Source organism: Beta vulgaris, chromosome 8 (genome assembly GCF_026745355.1).
Source record: "Beta vulgaris subsp. vulgaris cultivar EL10 chromosome 8, EL10.2, whole genome shotgun sequence".
Taxonomy (NCBI): Eukaryota; Viridiplantae; Streptophyta; class Magnoliopsida; order Caryophyllales; family Amaranthaceae; genus Beta; species Beta vulgaris.
The window spans coordinates 53,241,179-53,264,589 of record NC_079209.1 but is presented as its reverse complement, the minus strand read 5'-3'; the positions used below and the strand labels follow the sequence as shown (position 1 = coordinate 53,264,589).

Genomic DNA, 23,411 nt, shown 5'->3' with positions numbered 1-23,411 from the left:
TATTCTTCTTTTATTTTCGTCATTTATTCTCGTTAGTTGAGTTAATCATTTAAATTTAAGTACATAGATCTTGTTGTTAGTTTTCCAATTCCTTTTGCGTACTTAGTATAAAATCGACATAAACAAGTTATATTGGGATTTCTTAGTTACAAGTTGCTGATCAGTTTTTAAGAGTATAATAGCAATAGGATTGGATGATTTACTAGCTACTTTGTAGTAGTAGTAGTTTAGAAGAAAATTCCCTAGGTTTTTATGTACTTTGTTTACGAATTATGAATAAAACTCTTTAGATGCTTCATTTGGAAATTGTTTTTTTGCTTATTACATTGTTATCATGTGGTGTCTTTTTCATTAGATTTTGAGTTTTTCAGGGAGAGAGAAAGAAAGAAAGAGATGGTTGGATCGCGCTTTTTTTGGGTTTGGTAATTGGTTGGTTTGTTGATGTGTGTTTGAAACTGAAAAGTACTTGTTCTGCTTTCATTGTGAACCTACAATTTCTGTGATCTTCGTGTTATTTTCATTCATGAAGTGAGTGAAGCTGATGTGAATGTAGTGGCAAGTTTGGAATATGATGCGTAATTATGATATTATTATTTTTTTAATAAAGGTTGTAATCAGGGGTGGATTCAGGATTCCGGATAAGCTTTACAATACTATCGAGTCCAAAAAAACTCGATCACTTTTTACTAACAAATTCAGTAACATATCATTCCCAAATTTAAAATGAACCATCCATTCACTAATAATTCATTCCTTATTACAATTACATGGCAGTAACACATTGCTCTGGTTTGCGTGATTTAATTATCAAAAAATACTCATTCGCTAATAATTCAACTATCCAATTTCCAATTAAACCATTAACCATCACAAAAAAATTATTTCAATAACAATTCGTTAATGAATTCTATAAACTAATAATCCCAATATCTACCCAAATTTACAAAAAACCACAATGTACAATTAATTCATTCACTAACAATTAAAATTCAGACATTGAACAGTTAGAATTCCCTAACAATTAACATTCACTAACAATTAATATTAACCATCACAGAAAAAGAAAAGAAAAAACCTCGAATCCAGACGGTAGGTGGCAGTGGTGATGGAAACTAGAATGCACAGGTGCAGTAGCTCACAAGCCGCTCAGGCGAAGAACTGGAGGACGGAGAATGGCTTCGTGTTATGCAGCGAAGAAGTAAAAACGTGAAGAATGCCTTCATGTTATCCAGAGAGCCATAGAAGTATAGAACGAAGAACAACAAAGACCAGTCGCCGCTTTCCCCCCGCCAGTAAGTGAAGAGGCATTCAAATCAAAATTAGGTTTTGACGAGACCGAGGTAGCGAGGTCCAAGAAATAGACAAAGAGTAGAGTGGAGTAGAGGGTCTGAGAGAGTGAGAGAAAGAAGAATAGCGAGGAGAGGTTATTAGGTTTAGGTTTTAGTTTTCATATTTTTTTTGAAAAAAAACAGGGGTAGCACGTGCTACCCCTTGTTACCATGTGGCTTCGCCACCGGTTGTAATGTAGGTGTGACCACGTAGATGATTATGATTTTTATATATGTTCAATTATGGAAGTTTAATTTGGAATATATCGTAATTTAAATCAATCTAAAATTCTTGCAAATGTCTTGGCTAAGACGTGTCGTGTTTCAGTCATTTTCATGACAGAAGATGAATTTTGATTTGAGAGAGTTCGTGTCGGTTTAATCCATATTAGCTTTAGGGCCTGTTCTCCCCAGCTTATTTGAGAGAGTTTGTGTCGGTTTAATTCATATTAGGAGGAACATGATTTAGGTCAAAAGCCCAAATAAACCCACATTTTTTTAGCTTTACTCATTACTTTCGCCAAAATGCTAACTAACTTCATCCCAAAACCTCTTAACACACCATACTGTCTTGTTTGCCTTAGCTTATCAGTTACTGCCGCCAAAAATATTCTTCAACCTCCTAACCTCCCTAGCGTCCAATAGAGTTACCTTCTGAATCAGATCAGTAGGAAGGTCAGTTGCACCTAGAGCAATAGAAGTAGTTTGAAAGCCAGAACTCGCGCTATTCAGGGTAACAAATGCAAGAGAAGAAGATTTGCCAATGTTAACTTGGAAGTGGAGCAACGTTGGTGGAAACATCATAATATCCCCCTTATTCAATGTTTTGTGAAATGCAGTGCTATTTGTGTCCGATAAAACCAGCAATTATAGTCCCCTCGACTACAAGAATAACTTCTGATGCTCGGTGTGAGTGGAGTGGAATAACTCCACCTACACCAAGGTCTAATCGTGCCATGGAAAGGACTAGACCGTTCAAGGCAGGGAACGTAGTGTCAACTGCTAGAACCGCGGCAACATTGAAAGTAGTAAGAGAAGTTTCCTGCAGCACCTAAACCAGTATAAACAAAATCATCTGCTGTAAGAGTAGCCGATTTTTACAAGGGTATCCCGCTAGTCCAACTGGGAAAGTTAAATCTGCCACACAATAATCGACAACGATGTTTGTGGCAGATGTGAGAGGGACAAGGAGAGTGAAGAGGAAGATGAGTTTGAGAGCATCCATGTTTTGAAGAATCTGTTGAAATGTATGCAGGAATATTAGCAGGCGAAATAGTTGTGTGTATTCCTATGCTGTAAATAACTAAATATGCGTTCTTATATAGACTACGAACTTAACTACTACGTTGTGGAAATTTCTTACGTTGGTTATTACTCCCTCCGTTTCCTAAAGATCTTCCTTGTTACTATTCCTACAGATACCAAGGAGGATCCACTTGTGTGGGGTGTGGGGTGGGAAAAGTTGGAGAGAGAAAGGGGTTAAGATAAATAAACAAATAAAAAGGGGTTAAAGTAAGAGGAGAAAGGGAGTAAAATTAATAATGTTATGGTGGACCATATGATAGGGACATGAGAGGGTAAAAAGGGGGAAAAAATTCCAAATAAGGAATAAAGTAAACTGAAGGAAAATCTTTTGAAAACACACTAAAACGGAAAGAGGAAAGATCTTTAGGAAACAGATAGAGTATTTTCCTAGTACGTGATCATCTTCATGCATCTCATGTATATGGGCTAGCTAGCATCATTGCTTACGTAATTACTAACTCTTATACTAAATCATGTCCATGTCTTGTCTTTGAAATTGTTTAACATGGGTAAGGGATGAATTTCAAGGAGAGAGAAAGGTATGAATAAATGATGTGCATATAAGATGAACAATTCTTTTATCAAGAAATGATCACTTGACAAGATTCGACTAGGATGCCAGGACATCCCTTGTCCCGAATAAAATGCAACAAATTCACTTATATGCATGACGAGATATTATTTTGACCATAAATATCTTTAATTACATATAGGGTCGTCTCGTATAATTTAGGGGCCTATTCTAAATTAACTTATAAGGATTGAAATTTTTTGTTGGATAAAGTCAATAATGTGGACTTTTTTTTTGGAGAACATGACGAAATGATGAAACAGAACACCATATAAACTTAACCTCTTTCAATCTGCGTCCAACATATACACCCGAGAAATTAAAAAAGAACAACCTTTAATTAGATTTATTTATTTATTATTATTATTTACTTTGGGCGTACAACTAATAAAATTGGGTCCTTATATATTGAGGGTCATGTGCAGTTGCTCACCTTGCACATGACCTTAGCCGCCTCTGATTACATGTAAGTAAAAATTACAAAAATTGCATTTTATGAAAGTACATCACGAGACGAATCTAACAATATCTCACTTTTGCATTATGTATAAGTCACAAATCTTGATGAAAGTGAAAAGTGTGAATAGTAAAAAAGTGGATTTGTTGCATTTAATTCGAAATGGATGAAGTATTTTTTTTGTTTGAAATAAACACTTATTATTATTATTTTGGTTGCCCACCCGGTTCACTGGAGCTTATCTCCGACTACATCCGACTCCGACCCGGATTGCACACCTGGTTTTGGTGGGTGAGTCTCCCAACAAGAGTTAATGCATACAATGAGGCTTGAACTCGAGACATCCCTTAAATGATTTCAAGCTGTTTGCCACTTGAACCAACTTTGATTAATAAATGGGTTATGCTATATGCAGCCCTTAGGGTTGCATATAAGACATAAATACACTACTTAAAATGGAAATAAGTTGTGAATTTATGGAAAATTTTTGCATCAACCGATGTAATAAATGATCAATTAATGCAACTTATTTTCATTTTTAGCTTCTTATATACAACCCTTAGGGCTGCATATAGCTTTTCCCTTAATAAATAAGCATTTAGTATGCACTCATAATTTTTTCTGCTTATGTAGAAAACGATATGTATGTTATGATGCAAATTAGCTTAGTGATTTTCTGGTACAACTGTAATGCAAACATACTTGTGGATTTCTAATGAGTACTAGGGAAAAAAATAATTTTTTAGGTAGGTAAAATGAATGATACTATTGAATTGATACCTTACTCAGGTTTGACCAATTAGGTTTGCAATAGATTCTTTAATGGAGCTGACAATTATGTATGGGTGAGTTGATTATCCAACCACCTGTCCCGAACAAATGGGTTATCACCCGTGGTGAAGCGGGTGATTGGTGGGGGATGGGTGGACCGGGTGGTGGATTGGGTCAGATATAGATGATATTTTTTGGACCCATCACCCACCCTTTTCATCCATCCATTAATATATCCTTCCATCGACCCATTAATATATCCATCCATCCATCTATATATAACAAACTAGCAAATAACAATTGACAATCATGGACTTGTTTTTTTGGTTTTATTGAATTATTATTAGGATTACTTTCTGGTTTGAAATAAGACTCATATATTTTATTTTTAATCTAAGAGACTATGATTGATTTTTTATTTTTTATTTTCTTTAAAATTATAAAGTCTAAAAAATAGTTTTTGTTCTTACTATCACTCTTTTCCCACCCGCCCCACCCGCAGTTGTTAATGGAGCGGATATGGGTGAAATTCTTGAAAGGTGATGGAGATTTGGATTGCGGGTGATGGAGTGGATGGAAGTTTACCCAACCCACCTCTGATCCATTGCTAGCCCTACAGGGGGTGGCAAAGGAAACCTCCTCCATAAAGAATTCCTAGTGTAGTTTGATCATATGACCTTGAAATCATGATGCTAACCCTTGCTTGGTAAAAAAAAGTAATATATAAAGTGAACAAACAACTATATACAACGATAACCACAATTATCTTTCCACTTCAATTTTTCTGAGCTTAATCTATATACTTATTTAAAATCCGTAGAAATAATATGGGTGTGTTAAGACTTAAACATGTAACCTCAAGCTTGTACAATCTTTTATTGGTATTTGGGTTTGGGAGAGACTAGAGGACGAATCATTTAAATACAATATTATATTTCTCTTTATAAAATAATTTACATTTTATATATTGATACTCATTAATTAATCTAATTCTAATAATTGTGTGTCCTACCTTTTCAATCGTCTTATATTTTTTAAAAAATCTTAATATTTTTATAAGCTCCCTTAATTGTCACCACTACACTATTTAATCGATTGCATAGATTATATTCTTACACATAAACTTGAATTTCAAAAATAATATTATATTATAGTCTTTGTAATTTTATATATATATATATATATATATATTATATTATATATAATATAATATATATATATATATATATATATATATATCTATGTACTAATGATTGAGTGCTTATGTCATATGTGTGGGGATGTATTTTAATTAACTTAAATGATAAAGTGTTAACATATTTTAGGTGCTAAAACTAGTTATTAGGCCCGGGCTATGCCACGGGTAAGAAAAAAAATTTCATTTATTAATATATTACTTTATGATAATAACACTAAATACAAGTTAGCCTGGTGGTTAAAACTTTAGTATATGTATTTGAGGTCTCGGGATCAAACCCTATACTATGCACTTTCTTAATTTTTTTATTATACATGGATTACATGAACTAAACTTCCCTAGGAGAGCGCCACGTGGCTCATTTTCTTGTTTTCGCACGCCTTTTAATATATTTTTATAGATGATTAATAGTATTTAGGAAGTAACTTAATAAAATTCCAGGTGCTTAAAATGACATAAATGATAATTTAAATTTTTACCTTTTAAAAATCAGGTGACTGAAATTTTAAAATTATTATTTTAACTTTTGATAACAACTAATTTTGCCAGAATAATTTATCAACTTAAGCAACCAATTTTGCCAAATAATTAACTTAATCAGGTATCTTATCAATTCCAGCTTCAGTTGACTTATCAGTTTCAGTTTATTTTCAGCTAGTATATATTGAAAGTTGAAATAGAGCTAGTTTAGGTCAAACGTCGGTAGTGTGAAGGTCAATTTGTGATCTTTGTTCTGGTTTGCTCTATAAATGGCTTTGATCTTTTCTAAGAAGCCTTTTCTGCCATCGCTGACCCCTAAAGCCGGTAGAGTTAACATCGATGATATCCAGTAAGTGTTTCGATTGCATGCATCTTTAATAATTTTAATGGTATATTAAAAATTGTGATATGTTTATTTTTTTGGTAAGAACTTTCTTTAGTTTCTTGATGCCAAAAAAACAAAGTAATAACTTGGATTCACCATTCATACAAATGTTGTACTTACTCCTTTTCAAATTAATGTGACACTTTGACATTTTACACAATGCACAATTTCACTTTGACCATCGTTTGTGATTTATACGTAAATAAAAATATAGTCATCTGGGATCTTGTTAGATTCGTCCTAATATATTTTTTTATAATTTTACAAATACAAAATTAGAGATTTATGTCATTAAAGTTTTACATTGACATGCGTGAGAAGTGAAAGTGTCACAAATAATTTGAAACGGATGAAGTACTGATATATGTTGCGTTGTGCTGCTTGTGCATATAAATTTTATGCTGATTAAGATCAAATAAAAATGTGAAACTTGTTCATTATAAGCATATTTGTTTGACCATATTGCACATTTTTTAAAGAAAAAGTAGTTTCATCTCAAAAATTAAGATATGCACGTTCAGTTATAAAATTTGTACAAAAAAACCCTAGCCGCATTCTCTAACCTCTCTTTTCTCCCCAGTAAAACAAAGCGCTACACCAGAATCCCTAGGGGCTCGACGACCACCTTGGCACGGTAGCCGTCGAGCCCCTCCCTCCTTTCCCTTTTCTTCTACGTTTTTTCCCTTTTCGGTTGTTTGTTGTTCGTTTGCTGGTTTCCTTCTTGTCAGCCGTCGCTAGTTTTCCCCCTAGTAGTTGCCGGTTTTACCCCCTAGTAGTCATTGGTTTTACCTCCTAGTAGTCACCGGTTGTTAGTCATTCGTTTTCCGGTGGTTGTCATTCGTTGTGTCGGTCCCATATGTAGCATTTGGTCTTCCTTGTCCCTTCTTTCCCCTGTTTTTCTGTCGAGTCCGGTCCTCCCTATCCCCCCTATTTAACATCGAGCCTCCCTTCCCCTTGTTCTCGTCGGGCCTCCCCGCCCCCTCTTCCCCTGTTTAGTGTTGGGCCACCCTGTCTCCTTCCCCCTGTTGTTAGGTTAGGCCTCCCTATGCCCTCCCCTTGGTTTAAGTCGGGTATCCCTTTCCCCCTCCCCCCTGGTTGTTAGTCTCCCTAAGTGGGTTAATTTTTAAGTATATTTATCAGTTTTTTCAGTATATTTTTTAGTATTTGTAGTATGTTTATTTGCTTGCTGCCTTTTGTGTATGGTGCTTCTTAACAGTTTAGCAGTCACTTGGTTGGATAAGGCATAGGGATTTATAACAGTAGAATTTGTGGTGTTTTTTGGAGTATATGATGTTGAAACAGGTGAATCAAGCGGATTTTGCGCGTGGTCGAGGAGATGCACGTTTTTCATGGTTGGGATTTTTGTTTTTCTATTTCACAAATCGGCAAAGTGTTCGAGAGCACACTTTATTTAGCTCTCTCCCTAGCTCGGCATTGATTTTTATGATCCTCGCTTTAAAAAAATCAAATCTGGAAGCGGCACACGAGTTGCATCTGATTTTCAGCACGCCACCTCAAAAGTGTTTACCTTTTCTACTGGAGAAACCTAAAATACTCTCGAGCGAGAGCACTAAGTCACAAAGGAACGTGACTCTTCACAAGATCCTGAGCCTAGAATCCCAAGCAATAGCGGTTTGTTAGATTGCTCATGCTGCGAGATATGACGCTCGTCGTCAGTTGTTCGTTGTTTGAACCGTGAACAACACTCACTTCTCTCACCACTGCCATCATCCATCAAAGTTTTGACTCCACCATCACTAGGATTGACCAGCGATGCCCTCCGTCACATGCGACTCTTTATTGTTTTTTGCGTTTTAGATTTGGTTGTATTAGCATTAGGCTGCACTTCCACTTTTCATTTATGTACGATTTCTCGTTGTCAAATATATATCTATATATATACACACACACACATATATATATGTATATGTATATAAGTTGTACATGTACCAATTTTCTATTTTTTTTTTATTAGGAAATTAAGTCAGCCCAAGGGCTAACCCCTACAAGGCTACTAGCCTGTAGGAAACACCAACATATTGGCTGGTAAGGCATGCATAGCATGCTAAGGAAATACACCAGCATAATGCTGGGGATAAGGATCGAACCCCTAATCTCAGGGGCCAAAGGAGAGCGCTCTACCCACTTGAGCTAACTCCTATATATTCTTATGTACCAATTTTCTATGATTTCAAGAAATCTCTTATTGGATCACTTTCCAATATGCTACTTTATTAAATTCAAACATACTGCTGTTTGTAGGGTTTGAAGCACTTAAATAAGCTTGGAGGATGGTAGCCAATATTGTTGAGTAGGATTACATAAGATGCAACCCTTGCATATATATATTTTGATATATAATATGTAAGTATAATATTTACATGAAAAAAAATTCAAAAATAGAATATAAGATGCAACCCTCCTCTATATATATATAGGTTTAACTTCATATGAGAACCACCTTTATGGTGAAAACCGTGAGAATCACTCATTTTTTCTCATTTTACGAAGATTTTGATCATTTCATAATATTTTTGCTCATTTTTTGTTTCACTTATTTTATGATTTTGCTCATTTAACAATTTTATGCTCATTTATCAACGTTTTTGCTCATTTTACGTTTTGCTCATTTTATTTTTCTTATTGAACTTTTTTATGCTCATTTTACGTTTTTCTTCATTTACATTTTTGTTCATTTTACGTTTTTGATAACTTAATGTTTTCTACTCAATTTATGTTTATGCGCATTTGTTACTTTTTTTTTTTGCTCATTTTAGGAAGTTTTTACTCATTTTAAGTGGTTCTCACGATTCTTACAATAAGAGGGTTTTCATTAGAACCCAACCCTATATATATAATCTCCATGGCCTTCTATATATATATATTGTCCTCAAACGTGGTACACAAATTACACAGTGAGTGGGAAGAAAGAGAGAGTGAAAGAGAGAAAGAACTCGATTAGATCGTTGAAGATTGTCTAGATATAAAAAGGTAAATTTTATCGTTTATCTGAATTTTTACATCACATCAAACCGGTGCTTCAGAGTATATAAGTTTTTTATGTATATTCATCTGACTTTTTAAAGCTGTGTATATGAAGTTTGATGATTCTATATGTATATCAATATACAAAGTTCTGATTCCTATGGGTGATCAATGTGTGGTTTTGCGTGATAAGATTATTAGTGAATAATTAATTGAATGTTATTATGTATGCAACAAGCATAGATTTGAGCTGGGAAACCTTAAATTTTAGTAAAAGTTGAATCTTTGAAGGTTGGTGGGTATATTACTAGACTTATAAATCAATGTTTCATTCTACGGTTATTTAAGTTTTAGTATTTTTACTTATGATCTGACGAACTCGGGCTCAGAGAGCCATGAATTAACTGTGTAAGGTAATTTTTCTTCTCATCTGTCAAAAAAAATAATGAGCTATATTGGCATATATGCATACTAGGATGAATCAGTAACAAGTTTAATGTGTAAGAGGCCAAATTATATGGATGTTAGTTTGGCAAGTCATAACATGTTAAACTGTTCTTTATGAGTATGATTGGGCAAATTGTTCAATGACTATTGAGTATTGACGTTACATGGGATGTTAATTATTAAGATCCATCTGTTCATATAATTGTTGAATGTGGTTTGATTTGATTTGCATTATTGTTGATTGCAAATTGGCCTAATTGCGGAAAGAAACTGTAATAGGGAGTAGCAACTTTGCCAATGGCTATTGAAGCAAAATCGCCTAGGATGATGCAGTGCAATCAGATTGATTGTCTATCAGATGAGTTGTTGATGGAAATTCTACGTCGACTTCCCAACTGCAAGTATGTTATTCGATGCAAGTGCGTTTGTAAGCGTTGGGATGCTCTGGTCTCCCATCCTTGGTTCATTACTCAATTCATTGGCCTAAAATCTGGTAACTTAAAAGAAAATAGTATAATTAGAGATGGTGTTCCTGGAAATAGCAACGAGAAACATCATACTTTTGCCATTGTTATGTTGTATCATCCTAATTGTTGTCAGCCTTGGCATGGACCTGAGAATTTATTTAGACCTTCAATTTTTAATGCTCAGAGTTCCTCTTTCTCTCCATTACATTATCTCGGGGATGATAAAGCTTCAGCCGAGGTAGTTGCATCCTGTAATGATTTGTTAATCTACTGCAGAGATGAGAATAAGAAATATGATTACTACATCAGTAATGTACAAACCAGGCAATGGGTTACGCTTCCTTCACCCTCATTTCACTATGTTTATCAGATTGTGGGTTTCATATCTGATCCGTTCTACTCTTGTGAAAGGGAAATTGTGTTGAATTATGCATACAGTTACACCGTTGTTGTTATAGGTATAACACTGCCACATGTGCCGTCAAAAAAGATCAGAGCACACTTCTTCTCATCTACAAATCATTGTGATAGCCAATGGTCTGATCGGGTTTTATCATTACCAAAGGCAAGTAGAATAAGGCCACTTGACCCTGGTTTTCGCTTTAATGGAAAGCTCCATTTTACCTGTAATGAGGGTATCTTTGGATTTGATCATAACAGTATTGAAACTGATAATGAGATTCAGTGCCATTTGGTTGGGTGGCCAGTTAGCAGAGTACTTGGCTCTGTGTATGTTTCAAAAGGGAAGTTGCAGCTGTATGAGTTTGAGGAGAATGAGGGTGTATTAAGGGTTTGGGTCCTTGAAAATTACAAGAAGGGAATTTGGATGTTGCAGCATAGAATCGAAACGTCAGACTGGGTGTCGCCTCATTCTTGGATGACAGAGAAACTTATACAGTTCTCAAGCAGAGGACCAATGTGTATAGATGTGTTTTGTATCCATCATAGTGATACTGGTGTCATATATGTGCTTATTCCTGGCTGTATTTTCGAATGCAACCTATTCACCAGGGCCGTGAAGTTGGCCTGTCGTATGCCTGTTACTACTGCAGAAGGTCGTCAACATTGTCTAATGAGTAAAATTTTTCACCCCTTAGTACTCCCAAGCTGGCCAACACCACTGCGATCCACTGCTGTTATCGAGGGTTAGAATGGTGGAGTCGAGTGTCGACACTTCTCGTGCCCCGCACTCATGGCTTCAAGCTAAGGGTAGAGTCATTGGACGATGAATTCCAATATGCTCAATTGCTCACCTTCAGCCGTCCTTATTAATATCATAGAGTATGTTGTAATTTATTTGACTATGAGCTAAGTTCTTCACCAAAAATTTGAGTATGAGCTACATAGACTGACACTATTTTCTTCGAGCGCAATGCCTTGTATGCTAGTTTGGTATCAAGGGAGTAATATTCTTTTTATTATGGTAATAAAAATTTGTTCAGAATTTGAGCAAATTGTAAGGGAGATCCCTGGTTATATTGGAACTCGTAGGAATCCTTTGGGTGGTATGCTTAAAATAGTTTCACGTTTTAATTAGTTGAATATAATTCCAAATGATCATAGGTGGTTAACCTTCCCGAAACAACATTTCGGTTCGGTAACCGAAAGTTTCAATTCGCTCTTTTTGCGCACCTTAACCGTCTAGACCGGTTACCGCATCACCGATTAATCATTTTTTCTTACCATTACGATTACCACCCATTTTAACCGGTTTTTCGGTATTTTGGTACGGTATTTCGGTTTCGATTTTTTTATGAACACCCCTATGTAGTATCTTGAAGGCTAGGGTTGTATTTGATCAATCATTCATATTATAATGATTTACTATATATGTAGCAAAATTTGAAAGGAACTAGAATATTATTTCACGAACATAATCCAATACTTATAACTCCTTTTTTCCATTTCTCATAAGTATTTGATTTAACACTTCAAGCTCACATTGGTAAATGATTCGAGACATGCATTGCCAGGGTCAACAACTATTTATCATACAAAAACCTACTTTAATACACAATTTGATTAGATGGTTATTATTTACTCCCTCCGTCCGTTTTCTAAAGTTCTTCCCTCTTTTCGTTTAATGGTGTTTCCAAAAGATCTTCCCTTTTTTGCTTTATTCCTTATTTGGCAAAACAAATTTCCCTATTTACCCTCTTATGTCACTGTCATTAGTATCATATGGTCCACCATTACATTATTAATTCAATTTTACTCCCTTTGTCTCTCTTACTTTAACCCCTTTTTATTTGTTTATTTATATTAACCCTTTTCTCTCTCCTACTTTACTCTTACCATGCCCCACACAACTTGATTTTCCTTGGTATCTGTAGGAATAGAAAGTGGGAAGATCTTTAGGAAACGGAGGGAGTAAAACACATTTAAATGGATGTCGTATTGTCTAATTACTTACCACTACAACAATGTAAATGTATATTTACTGCTATTTTTTAAACCGTATAAAATGCACGAGAGGTTTTGTGTAGTATGATTTGGACCTGTACATAATGCACGTGAATTGTTTTGTTTGCTAAGTAGTTGTTTTTGTTATAAATTTTTTCGAATACATGCATTTAAAGTTAAAAAATATAAAATATAATATAATATTTTGATGATGTATTAAAAATTCTTTGTTGCAACATTTTGAAGTTTAAAACTCATAATTGTGATATGTAAATTTATAAATTTGTAAATAAAACAAAGAAACTAATCAAAATGCAAGGGAACTTTTTTTTAATATAAATTTAAGATTTTAAGATGTTTCTTCTAAAATCATTATATATATATCCACGTGACATATAATCCACATCCAACCGGAAACGGTGAGCAACCTACACGTGGCAAGTGCAACATTGAGACGACTTGAAAATGTGATATTTGGCGAAATCGTTGGGAGCTTGACACCTAAGCTAATTTTTCTAGGTTTAATAGTATTTGTATAGATAAGATTGACTTAATTTTTTGTATAGATCAAGATCGAATCCGATCCGAAAATTTTGGCTCGGATGAATGGACTTCACCATCATAAAAACATCTTGATTTCATATTAAGAAGAAACTTCGTTCAAACTTCAAGAAGGTGGTAGACCGGTGGCGGTAGTGCATTTGTGGTGCATTATTGGTACGTGGTGGAGAGCCAGAAGAGAGTTTATGTGCCTGTGGAAAGGAGAAAGGACATATGATAACCAACTATTCTTTAAAAGATTAAAATCTGATTGCCCTTAATTTTTTTTTTAAAAAAAATTCTCTCTATGCGTTAGAGTGTTATAACATGGTTTCCTTTATAGGGATGAGTCCGAATGACAATAATACAAGTCGGGTTCGAATTTGAGCTAGCTAGTTGGTTCGACTCAGATCAACTCGACTCGTTAATATTTTGAGTCGAGTTTGAGTTGAGTCGAGCTCACTTGAGTCGAGTTTTGCCCGAGTTTCGTCAGAGTATTCACCGAGTCGAGTTTTGACCGATTAGATTTCGAATAGCTTGCAATTGTTTCATGTTAAAAACAACAACAAGGTAGAAAAATTGAACTTAAGTACTTTGCTATTGATAATTAGGTATTCGAGTTTATCACAAGTTTCCGAATCGAGCAGATATTGAGTTGCTCAACTCAACTCACCAATATCTCGAATCGGGGCTCTAGTTCGGTTCGAGCTCACTCGAGTGTTGAACGAGTCAATATTTAGTAGCTCCAGGGCCGTTCCTGAACATTACTAGGCCCGAGGCGAGATTAAAATCTTGGACCCCTAACGCACAAGAAATTGAAAAAGATATACAATATAAAAATACTAATGAAATTTTTTCATTAAATGAATCAAAAGAGAAGAATTACAATCAAAAATTGATCAACTAATCATTTAATCAAAGTACAACCACAAGGAATTAAGGACTAAGCCTTTTTCGTAGTAGTTGTTCTAGTAAATTCATTTTTATTTCCAGACATATCAAGAGTCTTTGTCTGCTACTGTGCTTATCTGCTAAGATTCTTGTACTTTGATTATTTAATAACACAACTAGAAGCACAAGAATGAAGAATCTAATATATATAAAGTTAACTGTTAACCACAAGGAATTGGGTTTGTCTCTACTCTGCTTATCTCCTAAGTGCTAACCACAAGTCCACAATAATCATTAAATATTCATTCATACGAATTACGAAATTGGAAGATAAAATATCAAATTACCAAGTTCCCTAATCTATAAATAAATCAAATTTACATACAAAATTCAGAAATAAAATTGACAAATCGTCAAATTTCCGAAGAAAATTTAGAGAATGAAATTACAATTTACAAACCTCATGAATTGTACTGTTGAAATCTGAAAATTTAAAACAATGGGTTCTTTGTAATTGTGAGAATTGAGATATAGGGAAGCAAGAGTGAACTATTTATTTCCAAAAACTTCTTTTTCCCGTTGGATTTTGAATATTATAACTAGAGAATAATATATTTTCAGTTAATTTGCAAGAGATTTTAGGGAGATATAATAGGAAAAAAATTATAGGAAGAATGGATGAATCTGCCATTTTTGGAGAATGAAAACTGAAAGCGTTATATGCGGGAGGTTAGGGGAATTGGGGAAACTTTCAGTTTTAGAGTTTAGACTTTTAGTATTCTGCCTTCTCTACTTCTCATTGTGTTCATGTATTAACTGTATTTCTAAAACTTTATTTTATTTTTATTTTTTTTACAAAGGCAAAACCGAATTTTTTTTTTGGCCCTGGGCGGGGACCCTGCCAGCCCTGCCCCAGGACCGGGCCTGAGTAGCTCGTGAGTTGTCTCGTCTCATTGCCGTCCTTCATTACATATAATTTTTAAAAGTTAAGGTCATTAACAATAACTTAGGCTAAAACTTAGGTCCTTCTAGTAATTTTAACTCATACTTTTGTCATTATATTTAGGAAAAATTCCTCAGGTACTCCTGAGGTTTGACGTAATTTTCAAATTGCCCCTCACATTTGGGGAATTACTTAGATACCCATGAACTTTGACTTTGTGCGCAAAATACTCTTACTATTGACGGAGCTCTAACGGCTTTAGGGTTTTTTTCTCTCTCTACTATTCATCTTGTTCATCTTTCCTCTCACCATCCTCCATTGATGACATCGTCCTAAACATCCACTTTGCTATCTCTCCTTTCACCTACATGCCTTCTTCTCTCCTCCCCATATTCATCTTGTGAATTTCCCACATTTTTATGATGGTGAAATTAATTCTCTCACCTTATGGAATTCCCACAAAAAATTGTGATTGTTGTTCTTCTTCTTGTTGAAGCTGACATGAGATTTTTTGGGTTTTAGAAATGGGTTTTACAGTCCATTTTCATGGGTTTGGTCATAGAAACTTGGTCTGGTTGTTTTCTTCTTCTCGATGTTGGGGGGGTTAGGTTTTCTGGGTTTGTATTTGAATAGTATTATGAGAACAAGGACTCAAAGAGCATCGAAGTTTAAGGAGTTGTGAAATTTAGAAGAGAGAGAGGAAGAAGATAGAGATGAGGGTTTTAACTTTTAAGAGGGGTTGAAAAAGGATTGGTGAGATATTGAAATTGCCATCACTTATTGTCATATGAAAATGAAGAAAGATGAAGATGAGGAGGAGAGAAAAAGGTGGGTAGGTGGAAGGAGAGAGTGAAAATTGAAGGTTTAGGATGTCATTAATGGAAGAAGTAGGAAGAGAGATGAAAAAGATGAAGATGGAGAGCAGAGAGCGAAAAAACCTATCGGCGTTAGAGCTCCATTAATAGTAAGGGTATTTTTAGCACAAAGTCAAAGTTAAAGATTATCTAAGAAATAATCTAAATATGAGGAATAATTTGAAAATTATGTCAAATTTTCCTTATATTTACGATATGAGATTACCATCCGAATATTCTCCAACAAAAATGTAAAGAAATTTAAGAAAGAAAAATCAGTGAAAGTTCCACCTGATCTGGCTGTTATTTAGGAACATGAAGACTTAATATTACAATTTTCTATGGTTTGTGCATAAATCTGGACTACGTTTAGTTTTCAAAGATATGATTGTTTAATTTCAAAGATATGATTTTTAATCACCTCAAATTTCCATGCCTAACAGTCGTATAGATTTTGGGAGCCATGCCCGACTATTTTCTACGTTTTTTAATATTCAAATAAAATTTTTGCATCTTATAATATAATGTCTTATATTTTTTTAGGTGTTCTAAAATATTGTGCTTGTTTTATTTTTTATCAATTTGGACGAAAATATCCTCAATTTTACATAAACATTCCAAAACATTCATACCTTTATTTCAAATAGGATTTTGGTATGAGGTGTGGGTTTAGAATGAACAAAATTAAGCTATTATATATTCTACTAGTATTTGTGTTTAGTTATTAGAACATCTTTTCCGATTCCAAGAGGTTTTGGAGCGATTCTCACCATTGACAAGTTTAGATCCCCTTTTGTAATTTTCCACCAACTTGTTAATATTTCTCCTTACCAAAAAAAATGTAATAAGGTCAATGTCATAGAGCATAAACATCGATAGCTAAATATAAAATGTCACCATTTTAGAAGTAAGTTTTAAACATACAAACATATATTTGCGTCATTAATTCTTTTAGCCAATATATGTTTTTAAACAACTCGTCTTGCGTGTGGCCACACGCGCATTTGCCAGCTAGTCAGCCAACTCATTTTCAAAAGGTTATATCTCACTCATTTCTCATTAAAAATTGAGCATTTGACCAAGCGTTGCAAAGATATCGAGCTAAATTTTTATCTCCAACTTGAACTTATCAAATATACTGTGTGTTGTTATTCCCATATATACAGGTTTTCTAAAGTATGAGTGGTCAGCTATAGGAATGGGGTTACTTTTATGAACGAATGAAGTTACTCGATCATATAAGTGAGATTACTCGTAAGAAGAAACGTGGTTACTTTTGTGAACAATCGGGGTTACTCGTATGATTAAATAATGTTATTTATATAGATAAAGGAGGTTACTTGTATGAATAAATAAGGTTACTCATAAGATTAAATTAAAAGGGGTCACTCATCTAAGAAACCTCCTTAAAAGGTGAGAAAAAGCAAAATAAGTCATATAACAAGATTATAGAAAAAGTTAGTATAATTTTTTTTTACATAATTATAAAATTGAATGTTAATTTTTTTGATTATATGAAATGAGCCTGGATAACCCAATAAGGAGGAGGAGAGTTTAGCCTACTTACAAGTCTAAGTAGCTTCCATTCTAAAACCAATTGGTGATTGGATGAGTAACTCCTAAGCTTATAAAATGGTTTTAATCTCTCCTCTTTCTTTAATGTGGGACACTCACATGTGGTCATCAATGAAATTTAACGGAAAGAGAAGTGAGGTGAGACATAGCTTGAAATTCCCGCTCGCATTTGTGTTTTACGTTTGGATTGGACTTTTTCTCTTGTACTTCATATATGGGCCGAGTACATATAAATGTGGTTGTATAAAAGCTAGTTTTTACATGGAGCTTACATTGCGTGGGTTACTCTCATGACATGTTAAGAAAAAAGGAAAACGATAAGATGAATTTTCCCTCCTTTAATTTATTATGCTCAAAAGACAATGTTTTTACACAATACCATTCAAGTCAATAGAAATTAGGCAAAATTTCGCCTCATGATCTACATTTGTCAAATCACGCTTGTGTTTTCTACATAGCAAACGTAATACGTGGGTTTTAAATTAATTTTTTGACGACTTTTAGCACTTTACATAAATTCAAGTAACTTCTTTGGCGTGTAAATCTTGAGAAAGAATCAAGAAGTTGCTAATTGAACGAAGAATCCGTTCAAAGGCTGCTATGTCCCAACTCCCAAGTCCTAATAATTCTTCTATAAGTACATGATGTGCTCACTCATATGTTCATAAAATCTTCATACTTTTTCCTACTGAAATTTGAAAGATTTCTAATTAGAAAGTAGTTTTCACTTCTCATAACAAATATGAAGTCCGCTTCGTTTACACGTTCCATGATAATCATGGCCATCTTTGCATCATTTGCATCAGTTGCAATTGCCATTTCCGGACAGGCCACATATTACACCGTATATGTTCGTAAGTTTTTCTACCCTCTTCATGTTTCATCATAACGATAATCTAGCTTCTTAAATATTGTTAATTCTCGAGGTTAAAAATTCATAACTCGCACATGTACTTGACACGACTAATTAAACAACCTACTCGAAAGATTGAGATAAGCTTACAACAAGTCTATAAGAGATCTCACTTTTTTGAAACGAATTGAGAGTCTATAAAAATTTTTAACATAAATTGAGAGTAACTAATGGTCAAAGTTCTACCTCGAACATCGTGCTTGTCTTATGTTTTGAAACGGATGTAGTATATAGTATTAATATAAGCATTAAAAACATGATAAGCATTACCTACATGTCCTAATATAACATTATTGTTTTCCTACATATAATCTCGTAGCACATAATATAATTACGCACCGATTAGTGTTTTAAAATCTATTTAGTCTTTGATCATGCTTATGCTTTTAGTTAATTAGTTATAATTATCAACCCTTTTTGCGCATTTGATATATAATAAATAATCGTAATAGTAATGAAATTATAGGGACTTAGTGAAAAATTATTATTATTTACAAAATTTTTCATTGCAGTCCATTATCATTTACAGACAGCATAATGAAAATTTATGAAGAAAATCATATATCTTAAAAAGATATTTCATTAAATCTTCCTTCAATATTACATATAGATTCATCACTCTTAGGGTCTGTTCTCTTCGGCATAAAACAACTGAACTAAACTGATTGGAGTTGAACTGAACTGAACTGAACTGATTGGAGCTGAATTGAACTGAACTGAATTGAATTGAATTGAATTAAATTGAATTGAATTAAATGTAATAAATATATAAATAATATTTAAATAATAATAATATGAATATTAAATAATAATTATAATGATAAGTAATAATAATGAATAATAATAGTATTTTGGATATTTTTAAATGATAGTTATAAATATATAATATTAATAATAATAATGATAATTAATAATAATTATTTTATATTATTTTTATTAATATATTAATACTTGATGATGATATATAATAACAATAAAATTTAATAAGTAAATTAATATTACTATTTTAATAATTAAATTTAATAATATAATAATATTTAGTAATAAAAATAATGATTGGGTTGGACCGCGAAAATTACATCATAAACCGTCTTGACGCGATTTGATTGGTTTATGGGCTAAAAAACGTGGGCTTATTTGTGCTTTGACCTAAACCATGTTCCTCCTAATAATAATAGTAATAATAATGAGTAAAGCTATAATAAACAAAATAATATATAGAAACAACAACAACAACAACAACAACAACAACAACAAAAAAAAAATAATAATAATAATAATAATACTTAATAGTAATGATATAAAAATAAATAAATAAATAATAATAATAATAATAATAATAATAATAATAATAATAAGAGTAATTAGTAAAATAAATTATACCAACATAATAATAATATTTAACAAAATGGTTATAAAAGAATGAAGTTGAACTGAACTGAACTGATCGGAGCTGAACTGAACTGAACTGATAATAATTATTTTAAATGATAGTTATAAATATATAATATTAATAATCATAAATTAATAATAATTATTTTATATTATTTGTATTAATATATTAATACTTGATGATGATTTATAATAACAATAATATCTATGAAGTAAATTAATATTACTATTTTAATAATTAGATTTAATAATATAAAAATATTTAGCAATAAATATAATGATTGAGTTGGACCGCAAAAATTACATCATAAACTGTCTTGACGCTATTTGATTGGTTTATGGGCTAAAAAAAGTGGGTTTATTTGTGCTTTGACCTAAACCATGTTCCTCCTAATAATAATAGTAATAATAATGAGTAAAGCTACAATAAAAAATAATATATAGAAAAACAACAACAATAATAATAATAATAATAATAATAATAATAATAATAATACTTAATAGTAATGATATATATTTAAATAATAATAATGATAATAATAATAATAATAATAATAATAATAAGAGTAATTAGTAAAATAAATTATACCAACATAATAATAATATTTAACAAAATGGTTATAAAAGAATAGAGCTGAACTGAACTGATTGGAGCTGAACTGAACTTATTGGAGCTGAACCGAACTGAACTGAACTAAACTGAAGTGAAAATAAGCTGGGGAGAACAAGCCCTTAGTCTTTAGAGCCTGTTCTCCCCAACTTATTTTCATTTCAGTTTAGTTCAGTTCAATTCAATTCAGTTCAGTTCAGACCAGTTCAGTTCAGATCAGTTCAGTTCAGTTCAGCTCTTGACAATACTTTTACTCTCACATATCACTATTCAAATCATTTCATTTCAGTTCAGTTCGGTTCAGTTCAGTTCAGCTGGAGAACAGGCCCTATATCATCTTTTTTCACTTTCCAGTGGCTATCAAAGATGAAAATGACACAATCACATAAAGTCCTATACTTCCTCCATTTATAAATAGTTGCACTATTTGTATAGTGTTTACTATTCACATCTTGCACTTTGATCGTCTTTTGATATTTATATTTTAGGAAAAACAAAGTCATATAAGATCTTATTAGATTCGTATCAATATATATTATTTTAAAATCAATTTTTTATAATTTTTACTTATTGATAATTAGAGACATTAATGTTTAAATGACACAATCAATATATGATGAAATGATATAACATAGTATGAATTATATAATTTTCTAAACGGATGAAGTATTTAATTAAAATCGTGTAATCTCCGTGTATATGAAATATAGTATGAATTTCCCCTCAAAAAAAAATATAGTATTAATTAAAGTGATATTTTTTAAAAAAAAAATTCTATATCTAATAATTTGGTGTTTGGGGGACATGTTGTGTAGCATCGTCATGCTATGGTTTTGACAACCAAGGTACTATGATAGCAGCCGCAAGTGCAGATATCTTCCAAAATAGGGCAGCTTGTGGTAGGTCGTACCGTGTCACATGTGTTAGTGGCACCAACCAAGGTGTACCCCAACCTTGCCGAGGTGGTAGTGTTACCGTCAGAGTTGTAGACCTTTGCCCCGGTTGCTCAGCAAATGGCCTTGATCTTTCCCAAGAAGCCTTTTCCATGATCGCCGACCCTAACGCCGGTAGAATTAACATTGAATTCACCCCGTAAGTCTTAAATTGTAGTTTTGTTGTTTCTTTGTATTTCTTCTTTTTACAAACTTTAGTTTAGTGTAGTACTATTGCAATTTTAATTTTTTCCCTTTTCTTATGATTATAGGGTTTGAAGAATTCAAACACAACAAGGAGAACTGATGGCGAATAAATAATGTTACTATATGACTTGTATATTGATTATTAAAATAAGTTGTGTCCGTGTGACATTTAACTCGAGATTGAGGTAGTACTTTTTATAAGTAATCAAGTAATAAGTGTACTGGAATATATGATTATCTCATGAACTTTGGTGCATATTACCAAATTGGTTCTTATGTGGTATTTTATATTCCTAAGTAGAACGTTTTACATTACAACTATTATAAAGAATAAGAATAAGACTTTCTATTGATGTAAATTCATTCAATTTCCCTTGTCATTTCTTTTTCGAACACAGTTATACAATGAAAAATATACTAACTCTTGGGAAAAGGTGCACAAAGGCTGTTATTACAGAGTAGTTTTCATTATCCTAACTCTTGGGCCGAATTTAAATAGTCTTTCCGTTTTTTTAAGGAGAAAAACAAACAAAATGCATTAATCAAGAGACAAAATGTCAGAGAGTACATAAGACGAAATTTAATGTCAGAGTACATAAGACGAAATTTCCAAGTCACAATGGTTTACCACCACTTGTTTGACACCAAACGCCACAAGCTAGTAAGGTGATCGACGTGCTACGAAGTTTCCTCTCTTTTTACATGAGATCAAGCTACCGAATTAAAAACATGACAAAACAACATAACATCTTCAAGGACACTATCAAAATGAGAGGAAAAATTTGCAGCTTTCCGGAGAGCGAGGGGGAATAAGAGTTTGGTTGTCACTCTTGAATGATATCTTCATACCCATGTTGCTTGGCTAGTTCAATTGCCAAAAAGAGAGTTTTGCCTTCAGTAATTTCAGGCCACTAAGTTTTGGGTACATGTCACAAATCCTAAATGACTACTAAATATTTTTTCTTACTATATTATTTCCTTGGACTCCAAGGATGTATTACTTGCTCTCCAAGGCCAAGTATCTCTTGTAGTATAAATACCCCCTATGCTCCCCTTGTATCTACACACACACACATAAAAAATACACATCAAACGTACACTTAATATAAGGTCATAGAGAGAATACTGTTGAAACCCATTAAATTCCCACTTGTGAGTGTTCCACATTGGAGAAAGAGGAGAGAATAAATCACTTTATAAGATTAGGAGTTACTCCTCCTATAACCAATTTGTTTTAGGATGGAATCTCGTAACTTGTAAGTGGGCTAAACTCTCCTCCTTATTGGGTTACCCAGGCCCATTTTCGAATAATCTGAAAATTAACATGGTATCAGAGCCCGGGTTGCGGGTTTCGTCTAAACTGGATATTTGATCGCTACTGGATAAGGATTTTCCTCGACAGGATGTCCAACCCCTAAGAGGATTATTGCTCTGACCTTTCCAGTTAGCTCTGAATTTCTAAGGACACTCACAAGTGAGAGGGTGTGTTGAAACTCATTAAATGCCCACTTGTGAGTGTCCCACATTGAAGAAAGTGGAGAGAATAAACCATTTTATAAGATTAGAAGTTACTCCTCGTATCACCAATTGGTTTTAGGATGGAATCTCGTAGCTTGTAAGTGGCCTAAACTCTCCTCCTCCTTATTGGGTTACCCAGACCCATTTTCGAATAATTTGAAAATTAACAAATACGATTTCTAGCTCATTAGTGAGTTTATATGCTCTCTTTGAGAATTAGATCCAATATAATTTAGAGA

At 33.2% G+C, this 23,411-nt stretch overlaps 2 protein-coding genes and 1 pseudogene across 2 annotated transcripts; 2 read left to right on the top strand and 1 right to left on the bottom strand.

Annotated features, from left to right (window-relative positions):
- Positions 1 to 1,836: 1,836 nt before the first annotated feature.
- On the bottom strand, positions 1,837 to 2,601 carry LOC104901792 (auxin-binding protein ABP19a-like; annotated as a pseudogene).
- Positions 2,602 to 9,149: 6,548 nt separating this feature from the next.
- On the top strand, positions 9,150 to 11,852 carry LOC104901791 (hypothetical protein). The gene is made up of 2 exons (XM_010689406.4): positions 9,150 to 9,486; positions 10,207 to 11,852. Exon 2 carries the CDS (start codon positions 10,225 to 10,227, stop codon positions 11,542 to 11,544), a length of 1,320 nt encoding a protein of 439 aa, XP_010687708.2. The 5' UTR covers positions 9,150 to 9,486; positions 10,207 to 10,224; the 3' UTR covers positions 11,545 to 11,852.
- A 6,409-nt stretch (positions 11,853 to 18,261) lies between these two features.
- Positions 18,262 to 22,013, top strand: LOC104901790 (EG45-like domain containing protein). The gene is made up of 3 exons (XM_010689405.4): positions 18,262 to 18,454; positions 21,331 to 21,607; positions 21,720 to 22,013. The coding sequence occupies exons 1-3, from the start codon at positions 18,343 to 18,345 to the stop codon at positions 21,724 to 21,726; spliced, it is 396 nt and encodes a 131-aa protein (XP_010687707.2). The 5' UTR covers positions 18,262 to 18,342; the 3' UTR covers positions 21,727 to 22,013.
- The last annotated feature ends 1,398 nt before the right edge of the window (positions 22,014 to 23,411 follow it).

Bases quoted from the DNA above. Each gene is read 5' to 3' on its own strand.
- LOC104901791 (XM_010689406.4), top strand. From the start codon at position 10,225: ATGGCTATTGAAGCAAAATCGCCTAGGATGATGCAGTGCAATCAGATT.
- LOC104901790 (XM_010689405.4), top strand. From the start codon at position 18,343: ATGAAGTCCGCTTCGTTTACACGTTCCATGATAATCATGGCCATCTTT. The intron at 18,455-21,330 runs GTAAGTTTTTCT...CATGTTGTGTAG, and splicing joins ATATTACACCGTATATGTTC to CATCGTCATGCTATGGTTTT.